Genomic DNA, 21,549 nt, shown 5'->3' on the forward strand with positions numbered 1-21,549 from the left:
TTCTGTTGTGTGGTTTTGTTGCTGTTGCTCACTCGGATGTCTCCTTAACAGCAGCATAGGACTGCATGCATGACACAAATGCTGCTTTGGCAGACACATTTGCATCTGATATGAGCTAAGCCTAGCTTATCGGATTGTGGAGTGTAAATGCTTTAAATGGTTTGCACCATCATTGACGTGATCATTCTTTGGTTGACTTTTATGTTGGCATATTTTACTTGACACCTGTATTTATGATCTTGATCAGAGCACATTTTGTATTAATGTGCAATAGACTCCCAGTATGAACATTCATCCCCTTCCTGCCCTGTGGGTTGGCAGTTATTTGTTAATGAGCCTGTGACTAGTGATACCAGTACAAAACTTATATAGTGCAGTGTGTGTGTGTGTGTATTATTATACTGTAAGATTTTATTCATATGTGTTCAAGTATGGTAGATACCTTTTGCCTGATTCTTTGAATTAAAAAGCATTATTTAAATATCACAAGCAATTTTCCTTTTTTTTTCCCTCTGCGAAATTGTTCATCTATCTCGGTTAGGACGGTTGTAGGATGCTTTATTCAACACTCTTGACCCAGGGAGCAGAAAGATCAACTCAGCCCTGTTTCACCCTGCATCCCCGCTACTGAATATTGACCATTTTGAATGTTGGGGGAGAGCAGTGTGGCTTCGATTTCCCTCCGTAGATAAATAGTCTGCTTACTATTTGGGCTGATGCGCAAAGAATGATCACTTATGTGAGATACTGGAGTATTTTACTGATGGAACTCTACTTAGAAAGAGTCAAAGTCCCAGGAGAGGAGGAGGAAAAAATATTATGCAAGTCAATTACGAGGAAACCTAATTTAAAGCATCTTAGTTACCGAGATAGACTCAAAGAGCTGGGACTCTGTACTTCACAGAAGCTTATACTTGGGGATGATTTGATTGAGTTTTACAAGATGATGAAGGGATTAGATTGTGTTCATGAAGAGAATTTGTTCACCCAAATAATTTAGGGTGGATCGGGAGTCACAGTCTCCAGTTATATAAAGACAGAACTAGGTTAGCCATTAGGAGGTGGTTCCTTTTCCAAGGAATGGTGGACCTGAGGAAGAGGTGCTAGCTCGTGCAGCGAACACTGATTTGCCGATTTCCTTCAAGCGAGAACGGGACCAGTTTCTGACTTGGAAAGATATCACCCTGAGCAAGAGGTAGGTACCGTATAACATGAATCAGGGTCAGAGTGATCTGCTAGACTAGTTTCAATCACCTCACGGGAATGGAGAGCAATTTTCTATATTTTTTTTTTCCACTGCTAATTGGCTAGAGTTTTTAATCTCTCCTTCACCTTACCCAGGAGATGAAACGACTTGGTTTCTGGGTGTGGGGTTTCAGTATCGTGGTGCACAAGATGTTATAATTTTAATGGGACAGGCTGGATGGACCTGTTAGTCATTTCCTGTCCCTCATTTTTACTTTCACTTTTTAAAATTGTTTGAAGAAACTGTAAATAACTTCTTCCATTCGGAGGCATTAGGCCTGATTTTAACTCTTAGGGAATGGGTTTTGAGTGAGTTAAAATCTCACTCAACATTGTATCTGTAAGCTATCGAGAGCATTTATGTATATTTCAAAAGTATTGATTAATGAAGCCTTTTATCACTGTCGAGATACCACAATGTTGAGAGATATAGAGCCCAATTTGCGAGCCTCTGCCAGATCTCAGATCCACTTTCTCTACCAGCTATTTGTGATTGCGTTGTAGAGGATTTAAGGATCTTGTTCTGGCTGTTATTCACTGACTATTAGCCTTCTGCCACAGGTAAGTCATCGTCAGGAGTGCCTGTACCATGAAAGATTTGTGTCCCCTTTCTGGTGATGCTCTTCTTTTTTCCTACACATAGTATCTACTGCTATATACAAGTTTTTTCCCTTCTTGGTGTCAGTCACATTGTTGTTTCTCCAACAGTAAGAGATGCTTCTTCCATCAGCAAAGATGTATGAGTCCGTAGGTCAGCGATTTATTTTGTTTAGGTGCATTTTGAGTTCTGGCCCTAAAATCTAAGGAAGCCATTCTATTAAAAGGCATCATATTTTAATCAGAAGGCCGTGTCAGCTTCACCAGATGCATGAGAAGGATCCCAAGGTAATACTTGCAGAAGAACCTTGGCCAATACTCTTTCCACAATCAACAGGGCTTAAAAAAAAACCCCAGATTAATTGGTCATTCATCTCCTTGTTGTTTGTGGAACTTTAGTTCAGGATGGGAGCTGCATTATCCTGCATAAAAGTTGGAGTCCTTCAGAAGTAATTCATTGTGTGATGCACTTTGAGACATTTCAATTAATTTCACTATGTTGTGCAGCTCTGCTCAAGCTCTGCAAGAAAATCCAAGAAAAGACAGATCTTTTCTAAAAGATTGTAAGCCCAATCAAAAGGAATCAACTCAAATTACCTCTTCAGCTACCTGTATCCCTCATGCTTCACCTGGTTTTATGCAGCTAAAAATGCTCTGTCCCAGGGTCAACCCTAGTTTTCAATTCTACTCTCTTGCACACCCACAATTTTAATTGCTCCACGATTGGTGGCTGTGCCTTCAGCTGCCCAGGCCCTAAGCTCTGGAATTCCCTCTGTGTGTATCCATCTTTCTTCCTCCTTTATGACCCCTCTTAAATCTACTTCTTTGACCAAACTTTTAGTCCTCTGCCCTTTTATCCCTTTATGTGTTTCAGTGTCAAATATTGTTTGATAACATTCCTATGAAGCACCTTGTGAAAGTTTACTGTTATTGTTGGATGGATAACTCGTGCCATACACCATTGAGTGCCATTGAAACCCTAGTAACACAATTTATCTTCCACTACACCTCCAATTTATCTCTTGGGTTTGAATTAGCTAGGACGACAAATAATCTAAAGTAACACATTTGGTTCGCAAAGTCATAAAGTGAAAGCTTCCCTTACATTACCTAGTGTCCTTGGGCTGAGAATATCTAGGTGAGTGTGCTACATGGTGCAGAATAAAGATTAGTTGCCTTTTTGTTTTTTCTAACAAAGCCTGGCCTTTATCCATGATATGTGAAGGAGAAGACTAATTCAAGAAGCAAGGCACATTCTGCCTAGAGCGCATAGTCTGCCTTTCTGAACATGCCCTATAGACCTTAGTATAAGAAGAATTCCATTAATTTTGGACTGAAGAAAAAAGAATCTTTCATGTTTCTATTTTTATTGTTTAACCTACAATAGAAGGTTCTGAAACTGGGGGAAAATACATGGTTAAAGTGAGAAAGGGTGACACTCAGCAATAGCATTAAAACCAAAATCTCAATCAAGATAGCTGAACCTTGGCCTTGGTGCCTGGGTTCAGGAATGGGACAGTATCTTCTCCAATGGTCCATGCCTCATGTGAGCCTAAATACTGGTTCAGTGCACTGGTTCAGTTGATTATGGGGGCAAACCCAGCTAAACACAAATCCTGCCAACTTCAATGTCCACATACGTACACTTTCCAGCAGAGGTGATTATATAGTGATTGAAATAGGGGTCTTTTTTTTTTTGTTTTATAACAAAATGGTGCTGAGGTCAAACGTAACATCTCTACCCCATGGCTATAAGCCAAGGGCATCCAGAGAATAAATCTAGAACATTCCTGGTGTGTACAGCTCAACAATTGAGGAAATCTACTTTAATAAACCGTATGTACATTATTCTTCCCTTTGCTCACTCTGCCCTTCCAAGATTACATGCCATTATGCAAATAAGTGAGCAGGCATTTGATTTTCTGCTGACTTGTCTTCTAATGCTACTCTTGAATCAATTGCTAAGAAAAGCGAGTTTCCCTCCTCTGTTTGTGGTTAAATATTTTGCCTGTAACAGTTACCAAAGCAGTGATTAGCAGATCTTTGTTAGGAATTGTTCACGGAAGCCTTGCCTATCCTCTGTAGCCCATTGCATCCCTAACGAACTGCGCTGTTCAAAACTATATATTAGACAGATTGCTCAGTGTGTGTTCAAGCCTGTAATATATAATCATAACACCATCTGTTGTTTTCCATATAAACAATCCCAGTTATTACAGAGCTCCTGTAATATTTTACCTGGTGTAAGTTAAATGAAGCTTTGCTCAGAACCCAGAGCTAATAAAATTCACCTCAGAATAACATATGACCTCTATTCACAAACCAGCCAGACAACCTGAAATCAATTTGAGACATATTATAAAATAAACTGCCTCATCCTGTTTTATGTTATCCGTGCATGGATTGGGAATACATAGAAACACTTTTTTTAATCCGTGATTGTTTAATTTTATTGACAAACCAAAGTGTGGGAACCTGAACCTGCGATACCTAACTCCTCTTCCCTGACAGGTTGAAATCATGATTTGACCACACCCTCATGCCAACTCATTCTTTACCAAGAATTTGGAATTGTGGAACTCCACGCTTCCATTGGGCTTTCCCTTCCTCTTCTAGCCCACAACTTTTCAGCCCAAGCTTAGCATCGTCTGATCACAGTTTCTTGATTTGTCTGGCTTCTTTCCTACTCTTTTCAATTTTGAACGCTCACTACGTGTGTTGAACATTTGTATTGGTTTGTCCTTAAGAATGTGGTGCCCAAAAAAGTTCTGACATGTTCCCAATTTATATACATTTCTTAAAAATAGGATAAGAGCATAATATAAGTAGCAGCATGAGTAGACCAAATAGCTCCCTGAGCCTGCTACGCCCTCCAATGACTGATTTTCTGCCTCACCTCCTCTCTCCCACCCACTGGTTTCCCTGAGAAAATCTCAGCCTTAAATAATGGGCTAGATTTTTTTTTGTCAGTAGCACTCTGAGTATGAAGGTCAAGGGTTTGATTCCCATTCCTGAGACTTGAGCACAAAATTCAGGCTGACACTCCCAGTGCAGTACTGAGGGAGTGCTGTGCTGTCATAGATGCCACCTTTCAGATGAGAGGTCAAACCAAGTATGCTCCCTCAAGTGGACATAAAAGATCCCACAGCACTCTTCAAAGAAAAATAAGCAAGTTCTCCCCAGTGCCCTAGTCAATATGTATTCCTTCAACCTTAAATTACTCAAATAGATTATGTGGTCAAGATCACATTGCTGCATTGGGCCTTTGCTTTGCACCAATTGGCTACATCAAAAGTACTTCACTGGCTGGAACACCCTGTGGTTGTGAATGATACTGTTGTGTATATAAATGCAAGTCTTTCAAGCCTTTCTTTTAAGGGAAAGATTTGAGACTTGAATGGGATGAGCTGCCAAAGTTTATAATAATTTGCTTTGACTTAACTTGTAAACTCTTTACTCCAGAATCTATTTGGCATTTTATACAAATATTTTAATTACACATGGTTCTGAAGGATTTTCTTCCTCACTAACCCTGTAATGAGGCATTCCTACTTCCAGCTGTTCAGTGGAATAACAACTAATCAGTCACTGTTCTAAATCTATTTTTCCACCAAAGGTTTACATGACCAATTTTCCCCCTTGACCTCAGGAAAGAAATTCTCTCTAATTCCCACTCTCCTTCCCAAAGAATTAGCCAGTTGATCAAATTGGCCAAAGTTTTTTTATTGCTTAAAAATATTGTTTCTATACGGTGCCTTCTAATAGGCGTAATTTCCAATTTGTAAGAACATTATACTCATGACAATAGTAGCAAGTGCTCTCCATCAGTGATGGTTTATTGGATTCAGAATTTGGTGACATTTTTATTCATTCACAGGATGTAGCAGGGCAAGGATTTATTGCTCATCACTAATTGTCCTCGTAAAGGTGGTGGTGAGTGGACATCCTGAATGCAACTGAGTGGCTTGCTAGACCATTTCAGGGGGCAGTTAAGAGTCAGCCATGTTGATTTGGGTCTAGTGTCATTTGTAGGCCAGACCAGGTAAGGACGGCAGATTTCTTCCCCGTAAGGACATCAGTGAAACAGATGGATTTTTATGACCGGTCACCATAATGAATAAAAACAAAAAACTGCGGATGCTGGAAATCCAAAACAAAAACCAGAATTACCTGGAAAAACTCAGCAGGTCTGGCAGCATCGGCGGAGAAGAAAAGAGTTGACGTTTCGAGTCCTCATGACCCTTCAACAGAACGAATAGTAGCTTTATTTAATTAAATTTTTGGGGTCAGATTTATTAAATTAAATTTAAATTCCACAGCTGCTATGGTGAGATTTAAACTGGTATGCCTAGATCATTAACCCAGGTCTCTGGTTCATGACCCTCATCACTATGCTACCATCCCTATTAAAAGGCACTCACAGATTTTAAATGCATTACCACATTCATGTCTTCTGTTGTCTGAAAACATGCAGCACACCTTAAATGCTGTTTGCATTCTAGTTCCTGGCTCCCTTTAATTCTACAAAGATAAATTTTATTTTTAATTTTACTATTATTGTACTCCTTTGATGATTTAAGTGATTCAATCCCCAGTATGGCACTGAGCTGTGAAGCCGAGGAAGAAGTCCCAGGTTCAGTTAGGAGTATGTGCAGGGTTAGCTGATTGCACTGGGTGGGTGGCAATCGGGGGTGCTCCATTTGGCCACAGCACACCCGAGTCAGGGGGGAGAAAAATAAAGTCCTCATATTTATTCCTGATCACTAATCAGAAAACCCAGCTGGAAAGTGCACACACGTTTTGTGAGTGTTGCTTGAGGTCAAGATCAAAGTGGGCTGTGATGCACATAGTTGAATATCATGCTGATATTCCATTTTGATACTCACACGTGACCAATAGTCACTTGCACATTGTAGTGTAAGGATTATCCTTCATATATGAGTGCTTTAAGGATAAGCAGAGAATAAATTGGGAGGAGAAGAGATTAGCAGCATCACACTGTTGTGTTTTTGCTAAATGTTATATTTAGCAAATATTTGGCATTGTATTAAATGCTTTTGTCAGATTAACATGTGTTGGTTCCTGCACAAAAGAGAAAAAGAAAAAAATGTCATCTGTCAACATAAAGCACTTTTTTAAATCATCTATATTGTGTGGACCTGTTATATTCTCAATATTTTCCACCGCTTACTCCTGTGGGTGATATCCTCAAAGCAACAGAGCCCTTCAGAAATATTAATGAATCTGTCCTTGTGTACCATCTGATGTGTCAGAAACACAATCTCTAACATTGTTATGTTTTTAAAATTTGCTGACCCCAATGCATTGATAGTCTGAAGTTATTGATACATGGTTAATGTGAGTTATGAGCAGTGTCCCTTTATAGGCATGTATTTGCCAGCTGCACTCACTTCCCCATGGTGTTAAACTCAGTACCAATTAATAGATTAAAATCAAATAAAGGGATGTTTCCTTTCAGTGGGTGGCTTAAATTACATATTTCCGTTTGCAGTAAATCTCCATGTGTAATGTACAATAAACTCCATCATTCCTAGCTGTAAATGAATTCATATTTGAACCTGCATTATGGAATAATCTTTTGTCAGCCCCAATAAGGTCAATATGACCAGAGACACAGAGTAAGAAAGTGAATACTGGAAACCTAAACTCTAAAGGGGGCAGGCCCATCAGTCGATGGAAGAAAAAAGATAAGTTAACATTGAACTAACGTTGAACTTGGAATGATATCGCCATTCCTTCACTTACTGGGTCAAAATCCTGGAACTCCCTCACAAACAGCACTGTGGGTATACCTACACCATATGAACTGCAGCAGTTCCAGAAGGTAGCTCTCCACCACCTTCTCAAGGGCAGTTAGGGATGGGCAATAAAAATGCTGGCCCAGCCAGTGATGCCCACATTCCGTGAAAGAATAATTAAAAAAATGGGTGTAGCCCCTCTAGAGGGTCCTATGCATTGTCTTTAGTCAAAAGCTGACAGACCTGTATCATGTTCTATTTATTGCAGCCAAGTTTAACCTTGTTCCTATTAATTATTCCGGCAAACAGGTGATCTATTACCCATTGCTCAATAAGATATGGTGTGAGTTACCATGTGTACTGGCATTGTCATGTCTACATGCTCAACATTGGGATTCCTGCTCTATGGTAATAACATGCATCTTGTACGTAAAAGTACATCTTGGGGTGCTAATATATAATGCATATGTCTGAAGACTCCCTCCTTTCCACTGTTTTAAGAGGTGCATTAACCTATTTAGCATATGTAGTGGAGAGGGAAAGCCCAGCTGAATATGTTTGTACTTGTGGGCCTCAAAGTCCCACTCTGTGTCTGGTCTGTGGTCTGAACTAATGCAGAGAACAATGGGGATCTGAACCTTCCATCCTTTTCTCACCAAAGCCTTCAGTTTAGAGGTGTGCTACTCCCAATATATTAAGGTAGCTACATACCAGAAGTGTCCTTAGCCCTGCAGCATTTTGGTACTTGCAATTTGCATCCAGATTCTTGCTTTAAGTGTCCAGTGTTGTTGCGTTTGCCTGTCACGTGTTGGTTTGGCTCAGCAAATGCTTTTCATAACAAAATCAGTTCTCCCTAGGAGAATGCTAGTTTTGATATGAGCCGTTTCTTTGCCTTTAAGAGAATATTTAGGGTCTATTAGATCCTGTGAAATTAATTAATTGCAGATATCTTGTATTTTTCTTTCTCTTATTTTTATTTAGGTTTTGAAGGATGCTCTATGGTTCCTTCGATCTATCCTCTTGAAACGCTCCATAATTCTCTCTCTCTGAAGCAAGTGAATGAATTCCTTTCATCCATCTCCGAAATTTGTGGAAAATCTCATGATGGAGCGTCAAAAGGTAAAAGATGCACTTTTAGCCAAGACTGATACAATGAGAGCCCTCCCACGGGTGCATTATCTGTTAAGAGCCCCACTGCACTTGTGAAGTTTCAGCACTGTTCCACAATCCAACATGTCACGCCACACGCCTCAGCCCCGAAGTTCAGCAAAAAATCGACTAATTTTCCAGAGACACTGCAGCGTGGCTGGTGTGTGAGAATGGAAAAATATCACTCTGGTTCTGAGGATGGCCTAAGGCACACTTGGTAGCAGGCCCACTTCTGAATAAAAAGGTTATGGGTTCAAACCCCATTCCAGAGACTTGAGTACAAAAATCTAGGCTGACACTGCAGTGCAGTACGGAATAAGTGCTACACTGTCAAAGGTGTTGTGTTTTAGATGAAATGTTGAACTGAGACTCCGTCTGCTCTCTTGGTTGGATTTAAATGATGCATTTACATTATTTCAAAGTAGAGCAAGGGTGTTATCCCTAGTGTCCTGCTGAATATTTACCCCTCAATCAACATCACTAAATCAAGTTATTATTATCATATTGTTTGTTGAAGTTTGCTATGCACAAATTGGTTGCCACATTTCCTACACTACAACAGTCACTACATTTTAAAAAGTACTTTCACTGGTTTCATAGATGCTGGAATAGCTCTGCTTCCCAATAACGTGGCCTTGCTTGCTGTCATTGAATGATAAGTGAAGGAAAGGAGACAGCACTGAATCCAGCACTCCCATGACATCCTAGATTAGGCAAATCTTGAACTGAGACCCAAAGATGCACTGAGCAGCAGACCTATCAGTGATTGCTGGGCCATGTTAATAAACAAAAAATTTGCATTTTTATAGCATTATTCGCAGCATCAGGACCTCCCAAAGCACTACAGCCGTTTAAAGTATTTTTGATGTGTAGTTATGGATAGCAATGACCTCTGTTTGAATTTATTTATTATTTGTGTAATAATTATTGTTGTTACATGGCAGAGCTTACAGCAATGTTTGAGACCATGGGGAATAGCCAGCCTAGAGTGGATGAGTATATCCCTCAACAAGTTCTGCCCTCTGCAGTTGCCTCCCTCTCATCACGCTCTCGCTCAGAAAAACCCCCGTGGTGTAAGTAACCTTTACTTTAAAATATACACTTAAAAGCATTGCATTGTGCATGTCTTACATCAACCAGAACTTTAAAATGTTGAGGGATATCCAATTTTTAACTAAGAAACGTAGGTAAAGAGCCAAAAACCCATAAAATTTGAAAGTATAGAAGACAAAGTGAATCAACAGGAGCTTACATTTATTTGGGGCCTTTTAATGTAGTGGAGCATTTTGAGGAGCTTCACAAGCATTATCAAAAACCGAGCCACATGATAAGATGTTAGAAGAGACGACTAGAAACTTGGTGGAAGTAAAGATTTGGTTTGAAAAGGCTGAGGATTGGTTAGGGCAGAGAATTACTGGGTGATGGGAGGGTGTAGGTGCAAATTGGTTTTACATTTTCAGACTCTATCTAGTGTTAAACCGACATCTGTGTTCTTTAAGCTTCGGTTGTAGCAATGTCCTTTTTCTCACTGCAATCATTGGAGGATTGTCACATTCAGCCAGAAGTTAAAGACGATCAAGTAGCGAATCTTACTGGCACAGTTCACATGCAAAACACTTCTTCCGTGATTACTTTGTGCATTGATTATACAGACGTTAGGCCATGTAAATGAAATAAATGTGTAATACATAACTACATGCAGTGCACTGGGTTAAGTGTTTATTTCTGAATGCCAACCAGAAGTTCCACCCTGCCAAGTGTGAAGGAGAGTTGGTATGACATACTGCCTATTGGTGTTGAGATCTTACAGTGAGTCTTTCCAAAGCGAGAGCCTTTTACAGTTGTATAGTAAGCAGTAGTTTATCAGCCACAAATTTATCTGTGTTTCTATGTCCACTAGACATTGGGAAGGAAAGTTCATGTGGAGATTCAAAAATTAGTATCTGCCACTCAGTAAGGGCAATCATACATTTTGTTCAAAATGCTCCAACATTGCTTACTTAAGAAAACACAAGATACATGTTTGATAACAATTTACAGCACATAAGTGGGCTATTCAGCCCATCAAGTCTTTGCTGGCATTTATGCTTCACGTGAGCTTCCTCCTGCCCTTCTTCATATAACCTTGTCAGTATATCCTTCTATTCCTTTCTCCCTCGTTTATTTACCTAGCTTCCTCTTAAATGCACCAATGCTATTTATTTATAAGCTGAACTACGCCTAGTGATAGTGAGTTGCACTTTCTTATCCAAGTTCCCTATTGGATTTATTTATGACGGTCTTATAATTATAACCCATGGTTCTGGTCAACACCGCCCCCCACCCAGTGGAAACATCGTCTCTGTGTACCCTATCAAACTCTTTCATAATTTTAAAGACCCCTGTCAAGTCATTCCTCAGCTTTGTCTTCATCTGTTTTTATTTTCAAAAATCTCCAAAGAAAAAAATTCAAATCCTTTTGGGCAAATGCTTCAGGCGAGTGTCTTCCTTCTACATCAGTGTGACATGACGTCGGGGGTCTTGCCCTCCAGCTGGAGAGCTGGTGAGAGACACACACTGCATCTTTTCAGGAAGGCCTGCTGAACCACAAGCCAATCAGCCAGTGGCAACTCCACTGGTGGGCCTTCCTCTGGAATCAAGAACCTGGGGGTGGAAGTCACGTGTACTGAGAGCTGTCGGCCAGTCAGCAGTGCTGCTGGGGTGGTCATGGCTGCTGCTGGCAGGACAGGCACCGGAGTCCCACGATTGTGGCACAACCCAGGCCACAGGTGAGTCTTATGGGGGCGGTATGTGGTTTCACAGAATGGGGGTCGCGGGGCGAAGGGTCAGTGGGATCAGCAGCAAGGGCAGTGGGATGGCTCAGCAGGCCTCCCTCTTCCCGATGTTGAGTTGCTCGATCAGGCACTGAGCGCCTTTGGTCAGTGGACCCCCATCCCCAGCGGTGACAGGCCCATCTAGGTTTACCTGTCGTACATGCCCTATGGTGACAGGCCAGCCTGCAGCTGGGTTAATACCAGTGATGGTGGAATGAGCCCTTTAAGTGGCCATTAATTGTTAAGAATGACCAAGGGCTTTCCCGCCTAGAAGTTTATTCAGGCAGAAGGAGGAAGGTCTACGTGCATGCCCTTCCCACCTCCAAGCAAGTCACTAGCGAAAGCAGAAGATTCCACCCAACCAGGCTTTCTGGGACCTTTCTAACTGAGATCACCAATTCACTACTGGATGAGGAGTAGTTTGAGTGTAAATGCGGCATTAGAGCCTGCCCAAGCATATGTAGACCCTCACAGCCACCTGGGGTTTCATCACATCAGTCCAGGTTATTTGAACCCCCACACCAGGGATTGTTCAACTTTTATTGGCTCCCAGTTTGACAGTGCTTCCATTTTAAAATTCTCATCCTTGTATTCAATTCCCTCCATGGCCTTGGCCCCTCTCTACTTCTGTAACCTCCTCCAGCCCTACAACTCGCCCAGATTTCTGCGTTCCTCAAATTCTGGCGCCTTGTGCATCCCTGATTTTATTCGTTATATGATTGGTAGCTGTGCCTTCAGTTGCCTAGGCCCAAAACTCTGGAATCCCCTCCCTTAACCTTTCTTTCTCCACACCTCTCTCTCCTCTAAGATATTCCTTAAAACCTTTGGTCACCTGTTCTAATCTAATTTTACGTGGCCTGGTGTCAGATAATATTCCTTGAAGCACATTGTGACTTTTTATTTTGTAAAAGGTGCTATATAAATGCAAATTGTTGGTGTTGTCAACTGTTGGCACCACCCATCCCTCTGTTTAAACAGTTAGGTGCACCTTCCCTCAGTACATGTGCACAATCGTGCATCCTGTAATGCACAATCCCTTCAGTCTGTAGGGAGAAGTAATGGCATGGTTGAGGGTAGTTATCTGTTCCCTCAAACAGCTGCTTTTTTGAATATTTGCACATCCGCCAATGCTTAATTCCCTGTGACTAAGCTGATAATGAATTACTTTTGCTTTGGATTTTCTTTGACCTGGTTACTGTTAGTAGTTTGCAATTAAAAGGTTAAGACAGACTGACCCAGAAGGTGCTGTGTTCCATCGCTGATCTGTACTTAAGTGAGTTGATGCATGCAGGGGGATTGGGAGAATTAATTCTTTTTACAATGAACCAGCAATTCCTAGTACTTGGACCAGCATTGAGGCATGCCTGGAACTCAATGTAGACTGACACAACCACAACTATGTTGCAGTGAGCATTAAAATATCATTTGTCATTTGTCATTTTTAAAGATTTCTCCTAATTGAGGCAATACTGCAGCCAAGCTCAGTAAATGTGGATGAGGGGAATAGCATCATAATATATTAATTTATATATATATATATATATTAGTTTATTTACACTGATAAATTAAATTGGGTATATTATTTAAACTATAGGTATTGCTATTCTGATTTTTAAAACCTTCAGTTGGTATACACATTGTGCCTGTTTTAGCTGAACAAAATAAGTGACAGCCATCCACTGGTTCATTACACAGGGCAGTGCCTTGACCAATCAAAGCCAAGCTGTCTGGTTTAAATTTCAAACAATGCTTGGCAGTTAACTGTCAGTCACCATAAACTGGTGCACTCTCCATAGCAATGCCTGTACCAAACAGAGTCCACTTGCCAACCAATCAGCACTTCCTATTCATGCAGTATAAATTGTTGTTCCTTTTACATTTGGTATCCTTGCAAATTGTCCTGATGAGTACAGAATGAAAAGCTTTGACAAAAATGTCTCTTTTTCCAGCAATACTCAAGTTCTACCACCAAACAGCTATCTTCAGTTAGCCTATTATAAGCTTTTGTCTGTTTTTAAATAAATTTCCCAATATGAAATAATTATTTGCATGGAAAATTGAGATTGAAATAAAGATTGTTCACCAAATTGACAATCAAAAGTTGGCGTATTTTCCTAGAATGCTCTCTTTCCAAATGCTGTTGCATTTACTTAAATTAGCAGAGGTTTTTTTTGTGTGCGCGCATGTGTGATTTAGAAGTCCTCTATATTCAGTTCCAGGTCAGCCTCGATAAATTCGGTGCAGATTAGCAATGGAACACCACACTACTACTTTACCAAAGCTACTTTTAACTCCAAAATTTGCGTACAGAAATTAAATTTGCCTCACAAATTGCTTCACTGACAATGAATTAGTTTTGAAGTGCAGTTAGTGTCTTGTAGTTTACAGAAGAAAGCCCAGAGATGGAAATAAGTTGAATGTCCATGTAACAGTGCTGCTGTCTTAGAGAGGAATGTTGGGCAGGACACTGGAAGAAATAACCTTGATGCTTGTCACATAGTTCCACATGATCTTTAACATTCACCTGAAAACTGAAATTGACAGCTGGGGCCTCAGTTTAATTTCTCTTTTGAAGTTTGGAACCTCCATAAGTGCAGCACTCCTTAGTGGCAGTGTAATTATTGAAATAAAACTTAGGAATTAGAGAGGTAGAATTTGGAGAAAGTGAAGTACCTAGTATAATGTTGGCTTTGGGCCCATTACATTACAAGAATGTAGTACACTTAATCTAATATACTCTTAATCCCTTACCTCACATTGCTCTCACTACTGATGACAGATCTGTAACCACCAGTACTTCACCAGAATGTTATAAGCTGAAAATGCTCTCTCCAGACACAGCTCCAGTGCAGAAGGATAGAATCTATGATTGTATCAAGAAATAATATGGAGTAGGATTCACTGATGCATTTCTGAGAATTTCCATTGCGTAATAATTTTTTTTTTTTGATTTGTCTGCATCTTTAAATACAGATAGCAGTGGTCCATCAAGCACTGTGTCAAGTGCTGGCCCATCATCTCCCAACACCTCCGACAACTCCCCCCGGTTTAGTTTCAGCGAGAAGTCATCACTCACGCCTCAGAGCAGCGAAGAGCAGCAGCAATCCACCCACTCAGCAACTCCAAGCCAACATCCCAGCTACGGTCACAAGGACTTACAGCTGACACCAGCTTTTCAAACCGGCCAGGGGCAACAAGTCATTCAAGGTCAACAGCCGTACCAGAATCACAGTGACCTGCAGCTGTCTGGAAGTGTGACTGGGCAAGGGAAGCAGGTGGTGGAAGGTCTGGTGGAAACCTAGCAATGAAGATGGCGGATTGTTCCACAGTATTGTGCCACCAAATGTGATGTCCATTCTTGGGCTTCTGTTATTAAATAGGAACTGAGGCTGTATCTTTTATAACTCCAGTGGGATGGCTCTGGCGTCAGTACAATGAATTAATACAGCACTGTAATATGTGGGAGTTAGACACTTCTGGGCTGTGATGTTTTGATATCACCTTGTGCCTCTGACCCCTGTGTGGTTGGTGCAGATTAGGTGTCTGTATATCCGTTGTGATGGGTGGTGTATTTGTATCTGGTACATGTCAGTCTTACTCCAATAACCATGTACAGAAACCCAGCTATTTCTTCATCCATGTAGTTTGTAAATTGTAAAAGTTTATTTAATGATGCTATTTTGTAAATAAGGAACAATTTAATCCTCATGGGGACTGATGGTACTTTAGGCTCCAATCTGTTTTTCTTCCACCCAATTTCTTTCCATAAGTATAACTGAAGTGTTGTAGAGCCTAGTGAAGCAAGACAGACAGGAAGTGTGCATCTTCGATGGCTAGCTGAGTTACCATTCTGATAAAACACAAAGGCCCAGCCTGGCTTAAAAAGCAGCTGGGATGTCCTGTGAGCTATCAACCAGAGAGATTCAAGGCTCAGTCTCAGTCTGCAAAGCTGGCCAATCTCAACCAGAAGATAATTGGGGCACTGCCGTTAGCCTCTGCCCCTCCGCCAGTGAACAAGAAAATTCAGCCAAAGATTCCTGTTCCTGATCACTGAAACTTGCACACTTGTGGGCAACGATCCCTTTAAATTTTCTTTGTTTTGCGCAGACCTGTTTAGTTCAATGCGTGAACCTTTACTTTTTTCTTTGCACAGTTGTTCACAGGGACAGCTTGTGGGCAGTCTGCATGGTACCTTGTGATACCGTGCAGCCTTGCACCCAACCAAATTGGGTTGGGGAATAATACAGCAAAACCCACCATGTGCCCCAGCTAAATAATAAAACTTTAGAAAATCCAAAGTTAGCTTAACGCTCATAAGAATCCATATCAGTCATTTTTAATAGTTAAGCCGTAACATCACACAGTTTACTTATCTCTGATAGTCACCACCACCTTCCCAAGGCAATTAAGGATGAGCCACAAATGTTGGCCTTGCCAGTGAGGCTCACATTCTATGAAATAATTTTTAAAAATACTTATCAGTGATAAGTAACTGAAGTGATGTTATGCTTAACTGTTCCAGATGTGGGGCTGTAACTTTAAAATAAGGAAGAGAAGTGAATCTACTTTGTAAATTTAATGCACTAAGTTGTAGACTTTATCGCTTTGAGTTGTGCGTTATCGGTATGGGAGATGTCCATCTTTATATATGTCACATCCTCTAGTTTGTCTCAGTGTCCTGAGCTCAGGGAAAGAAAGGGCAGCCAGAGTTGCATTCCTGATTGCTGTCAAACAATGTATGTGAGTGAGTTTGTGTGCATTTGTGTATGAGACTTTCTGTGTAGGTATGTTGGGCACAGACAGGATTGGATACAGCTGCGACATTTACCATAGTTAAACAATCTGTCAAAGCTGCCTAGACTCACGCGTGAAGAATGGTCACGGGCGAGACAGCAATGGACAGCTGATTTCCATGGATCCATGACCCCTAATGTGAGCCAACACCTTCAGGGGAGGAAGAAACTTACCATTTGTGAGTGAGTTGTTGTCTTGTACTATAGTTGTAACCTTGTTAGGGCCATAATATGAACACAGTGCATATTACAGTCATATGCCACTGCTGACTTAATAACCGTCAATTCAGCAGTGGCATATGAAAAACAATCACCCTAGGATATGGATGTCACAGTGTAACAACTATAGTAATTGAAAAATTATCAGTTGAAAATGTTTTTTCTGTGTTCTACTGGCTAGAATAATCTACACTTCTCACTGTTTGTTTAGGATGGCTGTGATAGGAAATAAATAACTGGCATCAGTTAAGATGCTGTGATGCTTCTAATGAGTAATCGGGTCCATATCACAGGTCAGCTGGGAGTGTGGAATCAGCCTATATATTTCAAAATGAGACAGGGAAATCAATACTCTTGAGGGAATTTTTGAAGTCTGCTTTTAATTTTCTTTGATTTTGAGCTGGAGTCACTAAGACGCGATGGGGTTTATCCTGTACCGATTGTGGTAGTGCACTGAGTGTGGTGTCGGAGTAGGCGTTTAGAAATCGTGAGTTCAAATCCCCTTCCATGGGAAATTTTGAAATTGAATTCTGTAAATTTGATGCTTTGTGGGCTAGCATTGAAAAGATAAATATTTTATCTTTGTTAAAAACCCTTTAACGTCCTTCAACAAAGAGAACCTGCCCCACCTCCAGTCTAGCCTACATGTGAATCTAGTCTTACACTATGTCCTTTATCCTTAATGGCCTCATACACAATTTTTTGTCAGTGCCAAGACAAGTTGACAAACCCGTTAACAAAGCATACAGGACCCCAGACTTTATTAATAATGTACAAAAACAAGGGTGTTATGGTAAACCTTTAGAAAACACTGATAAGGCCTTGGCTGAAGGTTGTGGACAGTTCTGGGCACCACACTTTAGGAAGGATAGCAAGGCCTTGGAAAGGGTGCAGAGGCAATTTACAAGAAAGGTACCAGGGGTGAGGGATTTCAGTTCTGTGGAGAGACTGGAGAAGCTGGGGTTGCTGTTCTTAGAACAGAGAAGGTTAAGAGGAGATTTAATAGAGGTGGTCAAAGTTATTAGGGTTTTTATAAGGTAAATAAATAGAAAATGCTTCCATGGATAGGAGGATCTGTAACTCCAGGAGGCAGGTTTAAGATAATTAGCAAAAGAACTGGAGGGAGGTGAGAAGAAATTTATTTATGCAGAAAATTGTTCTAATCTGGAATGCACTGCCTGAAAGGGTGGTGGAGGCAGATTCAATAAAACTTTCAAAATGGAATTGGATAAATGCTTGAAATAGAAAACTTGCAGGGCAATGGGGGAAAAACAGGGGAGTGGGACTAATTGGATAGCTCTTTCATAGAGCCAGCACAGACATGATGGGCCAAATGACTTCCTGCCCTGTATGATTCTATGAAGTGGGCTGGCATGCACCTTCTCTGGGCAGCTAGGGATTGGCAACAAATGCCTTTCAAATCCTGAGACTAAATTAACAGTTTAGCATCGTCAGCCTCCATACCCAGTCCCAGGGTGAGGCATCTGCAACTGTTTAGTGTATTGGCAAACGTAGGGAAATTCGCATACCAGGTTTAATATTGTGTGATACACTTCTTATGTGATCATTCTTATGGTATGTATGCCTTTTGCTGGTACTTGACCTGTAATCTAAAGTGCACAGCCAAAGGTACTCGTTCCTATTCCTCGTCAACCTCGGTAGAAAGAACACATTTGTGAGGAAAGAAGCAGGCTTGGTTGCTGGCTCCTAGCTTAGTTGTAAGCGACACACTGTCTGGGATTGCACAGGAAGAGTCTCTGGGAGCTGAGAGTTCCACAGAACCTGTACCTTAGCCAGAGGAGATTTGAGATTTATTTTTAAATCTTATTCTGATATAAAACAGAATTATATTTTTGTGGCTAGGAAATATTTAGTCAAAGCTTGTGCTCTGCTTGGGGCATACATGAGGGACCCTGAAACTGTGTGTGTAAAATAAGTGTAATATTTCAGGGCATGGCAACGTGCAAGTGTGGTCACTGGACAAAACCCACTTTTGTTCTTTCACTAACGCACTTTGTTGTTTCCAGATGGTGTACTGAGCCGATGTGGGCAGGGGGCGTACTCACTAAATAATTGGATAGGTGGACTTAATAGGAACAAGAAACAGAGGTATATGCAAGTATATACTGGGATGGTTACAAGTGGAACCCAAGGCTGAGGAGTTTAGAAGATACAGACAGGCAACCTGCACCTTTTGTTTTGCTTTTACTGAATCTGGAATTTTACCAAGACTTTTATGTGTCTTTCATTTTTAATTTATTGAATAGTTAAAATTCTAGTAAGAACAGCAAACCAGAGAAAGTGTGAAAATGAAAACCCTTCTCCTCTGGTTCTAATGATATAAGAACATAAGAAATAGGAGCAGGAGTAGGCCATTCGGCCCCTCAAGCCTGTCCCACCATTCAATAAGATCATGGCTGATCTGTCCCAGACCTCAACTCCTCTTTCGTGCCAGCTCCTCATAGCCCTCAGCTCCCTGATATTTCAAAAATCTATCTACCTCCTCTTTAAATACTTGTGATTTAGCCTCCACAACTCTCTGGGATAGAGAATTCCAGACTTCCACTACCCTCTGAGAGAAGAAATTCCTTCACATCTCAGTCTTAAATGAGTGTCCCCTTATCTTGTACCTATGTCCCCTGGTTCGAGATTCCCCCACTAGTAGAAACATCTTCTCAACATCTACCCTGTAAAGCCCCCCCAGAATCTTGTACGTTTCAATAAGATCACCCCTCATTCTTCTAAACTCTAATGAATAAAGGCCTAACCTGTTTAGCCATTCTTGATAAGTCAACACCTTAGTCCCAGGAATCAGCCTAGTGAATCTCTTTTGAACTGCCTCCAATGTCACTATATCCTTTCTTAAATACGGGGACCAAAACTGTACAGAGCACTCCAGGTGCGGCCTCAGCAACACCCTGTACAGTTGTAACAAGACTTCCCTATTTTTAAACTCCAACCCCCTAGAGATACTGGCCAAAATCCCATTTGCCTCAATTAGTTGCTGCACCTGCAAGCTAACTTTTTGTGTTTCATGCACAGGAACACCCAGATCCCTCTGTGCTGTACTTTTTGGAGTGTTTCTCCATTTAAATAATAGTCTGCCTTTTGATTCTTCCTACCAAAGCACATGACCTCACACTTTCCTAAATTAAACTCCATCTGCCAAGTTTTTTGCCCACTCACTCAACCTGTCTATATCCCCTTGCAAATTCCTTATGTCCTCATCACAACTTGCCCTCCCACCTATTTTCATACCGTCAGCAAACCTGGATACATTACACTCTGCCCCCTCCTCCAAGCTATTCCTCCGAGTCTTTAATATAGATAGTAAATAATTGAGATCCTAGGACTGATCCTTGTGGCACTCCACTAGTTGCGTCTTTCCAACCTGAAAAAGACCCATTAATCCCGACTGTCTTCCGTCTGTTAACCAATCCTCAGTCCATGTTAAAACCTGAGCTCCTATCTTGAGCACTAACCTTATATGTGGCACCTTATTGAATGCCTTCTGGAAATTCAAATACACTATATCTGCCGCTTCCCCTTTATCAACTCTGCTTGGTGCACTCTCAAAGAACTCTAGCAAATTTGTCAACCACGATTTCCCTTTCACAAAACCGCATCAACTCTGATTGCGTTAAGTTTTTCTAAATGTCCTACTATTTCTTCCTTAATAATGGGCCCTAGGATTTTCCCGACGACAGATGTTAGGCTGATGGGTCTATAGTTTCCTGCTCTTTGCCTCCCTCCCTTCTTGAACAGTGGAGTCACATCAGTCGTTTTCCAATCCGCTGGGACCCTCCTGGACTCCAGTGAATTCTGGAATATTTTGACCTATGCTTCCACTATCTCTGCAGCCACTTCCTTTAAAATCCTTGGATACAGGCCATCAGGTCCTGGCGACTTGTCTGCCTTTATCCCCATTAGTTTGTTAAATACTTTGTCCCTCATGATAGAGACTGTTACAAGATCTTTCCTCCCATTAACACCTTGCTTATCTAATATCTTTGGGATGTTTATAGCGTCCTCCACTGTGAAGACCGATGCAAAATATTGGTTTAAATTATCTGCCATTTCCCTGTTTCCCGCTATCAATTCTCCAGTCATCCTCCAAGAGCCCCATGCTCACTTTAACCACTCTATTTGTATACCTGTAGAAGCTCTTGCTGTTTGTTTTTATATTTCTTGCCAATTTACTTTCATAATCAATTTTCTCCCTCTTCATTAGCTTTTTAGTCATCCGCTGCTGGTTCCTAACAAAATTCCCAATCCTCTGGCCTACTACTAGTTTTCGCCACTTTGTATGCCATAGTTTTTGATTGGATACTCTCCTTGACCACCTTAGTTAACCACAGGGGGTTCATCCTTCTCATTGAGTCCTTCTTTTTGACCAGGATAAATTTTTTGCTTTTATAAGTCGTAGCAGTTGACCATGCAGAAGGAAGCCATTTGGCCCCATCTTGCTCTTTGCTAGAGGAATCCCAGAACTAATACTAATTATACAGATTCCTTATGTCCTCATCCAGGGATGAGGAACTAAAACCAATCCCCCACTCTCTGCTTGGAGCCCTGTATCTTCCTCTGCTTAAGCTGCCTAGACTGTAAGGCCTGGAATTCCCTCCCTAAACCTTTACACCTCTCTCTGCTCCTAAAAACCTAACTCTTTGACCAAGCTTTTGGTTGACTGTCGTAGCATCTCCTTATGTGTCAGACTTTGTTTGCTGATGCTACTGTGAAGCATGTTGGAATGTTTGACTACATTAAAGGCACTAAGTAAATGCAAATCCTGCTTCAAATACTTATCTATCTCTCCCTCAAAAGATGTATTGGCCTCTGTCTCAATCACTCCCTATGACAAGGCATCCCATGCTCCAATAAATCGCTACACAAAGACATTTCTCCTAATCCCTCATTGGGGTTAAACGTTTTTTTTAAATTGAAGTATTTTTATTTGAAAAGAAATTGCATTGA

The 21,549-nt window shown here is 41.0% G+C and overlaps 1 protein-coding gene across 8 annotated transcripts in view; it reads left to right on the forward strand.

Moving 5' to 3' along the window:
• Nucleotides 1-15,286, forward strand: part of LOC121271927 (inositol hexakisphosphate and diphosphoinositol-pentakisphosphate kinase 2-like) — a 125,092-nt gene extending 109,806 nt beyond the window's left edge. For 7 of the 8 annotated variants that reach the window (XM_041178179.1, XM_041178169.1, XM_041178171.1 and 4 more), the window contains 3 exons: nucleotides 8,583-8,720; nucleotides 9,695-9,823; nucleotides 14,537-15,286. In XM_041178179.1, coding sequence (XP_041034113.1) covers nucleotides 8,583-8,720; nucleotides 9,695-9,823; nucleotides 14,537-14,865 — 596 coding nt within the window. In that variant the 3' untranslated portion in view covers nucleotides 14,866-15,286. The remainder of the gene's footprint in view (nucleotides 1-8,582; nucleotides 8,721-9,694; nucleotides 9,824-14,536) is intronic. The other variant, XM_041178174.1, reaches the window with a different exon arrangement.
• The last annotated feature ends 6,263 nt before the right edge of the window (nucleotides 15,287-21,549 follow it).

This window comes from Carcharodon carcharias, chromosome 32 (assembly GCF_017639515.1).
Source record: "Carcharodon carcharias isolate sCarCar2 chromosome 32, sCarCar2.pri, whole genome shotgun sequence".
Lineage (NCBI taxonomy): Eukaryota > Metazoa > Chordata > Chondrichthyes > Lamniformes > Lamnidae > Carcharodon > Carcharodon carcharias.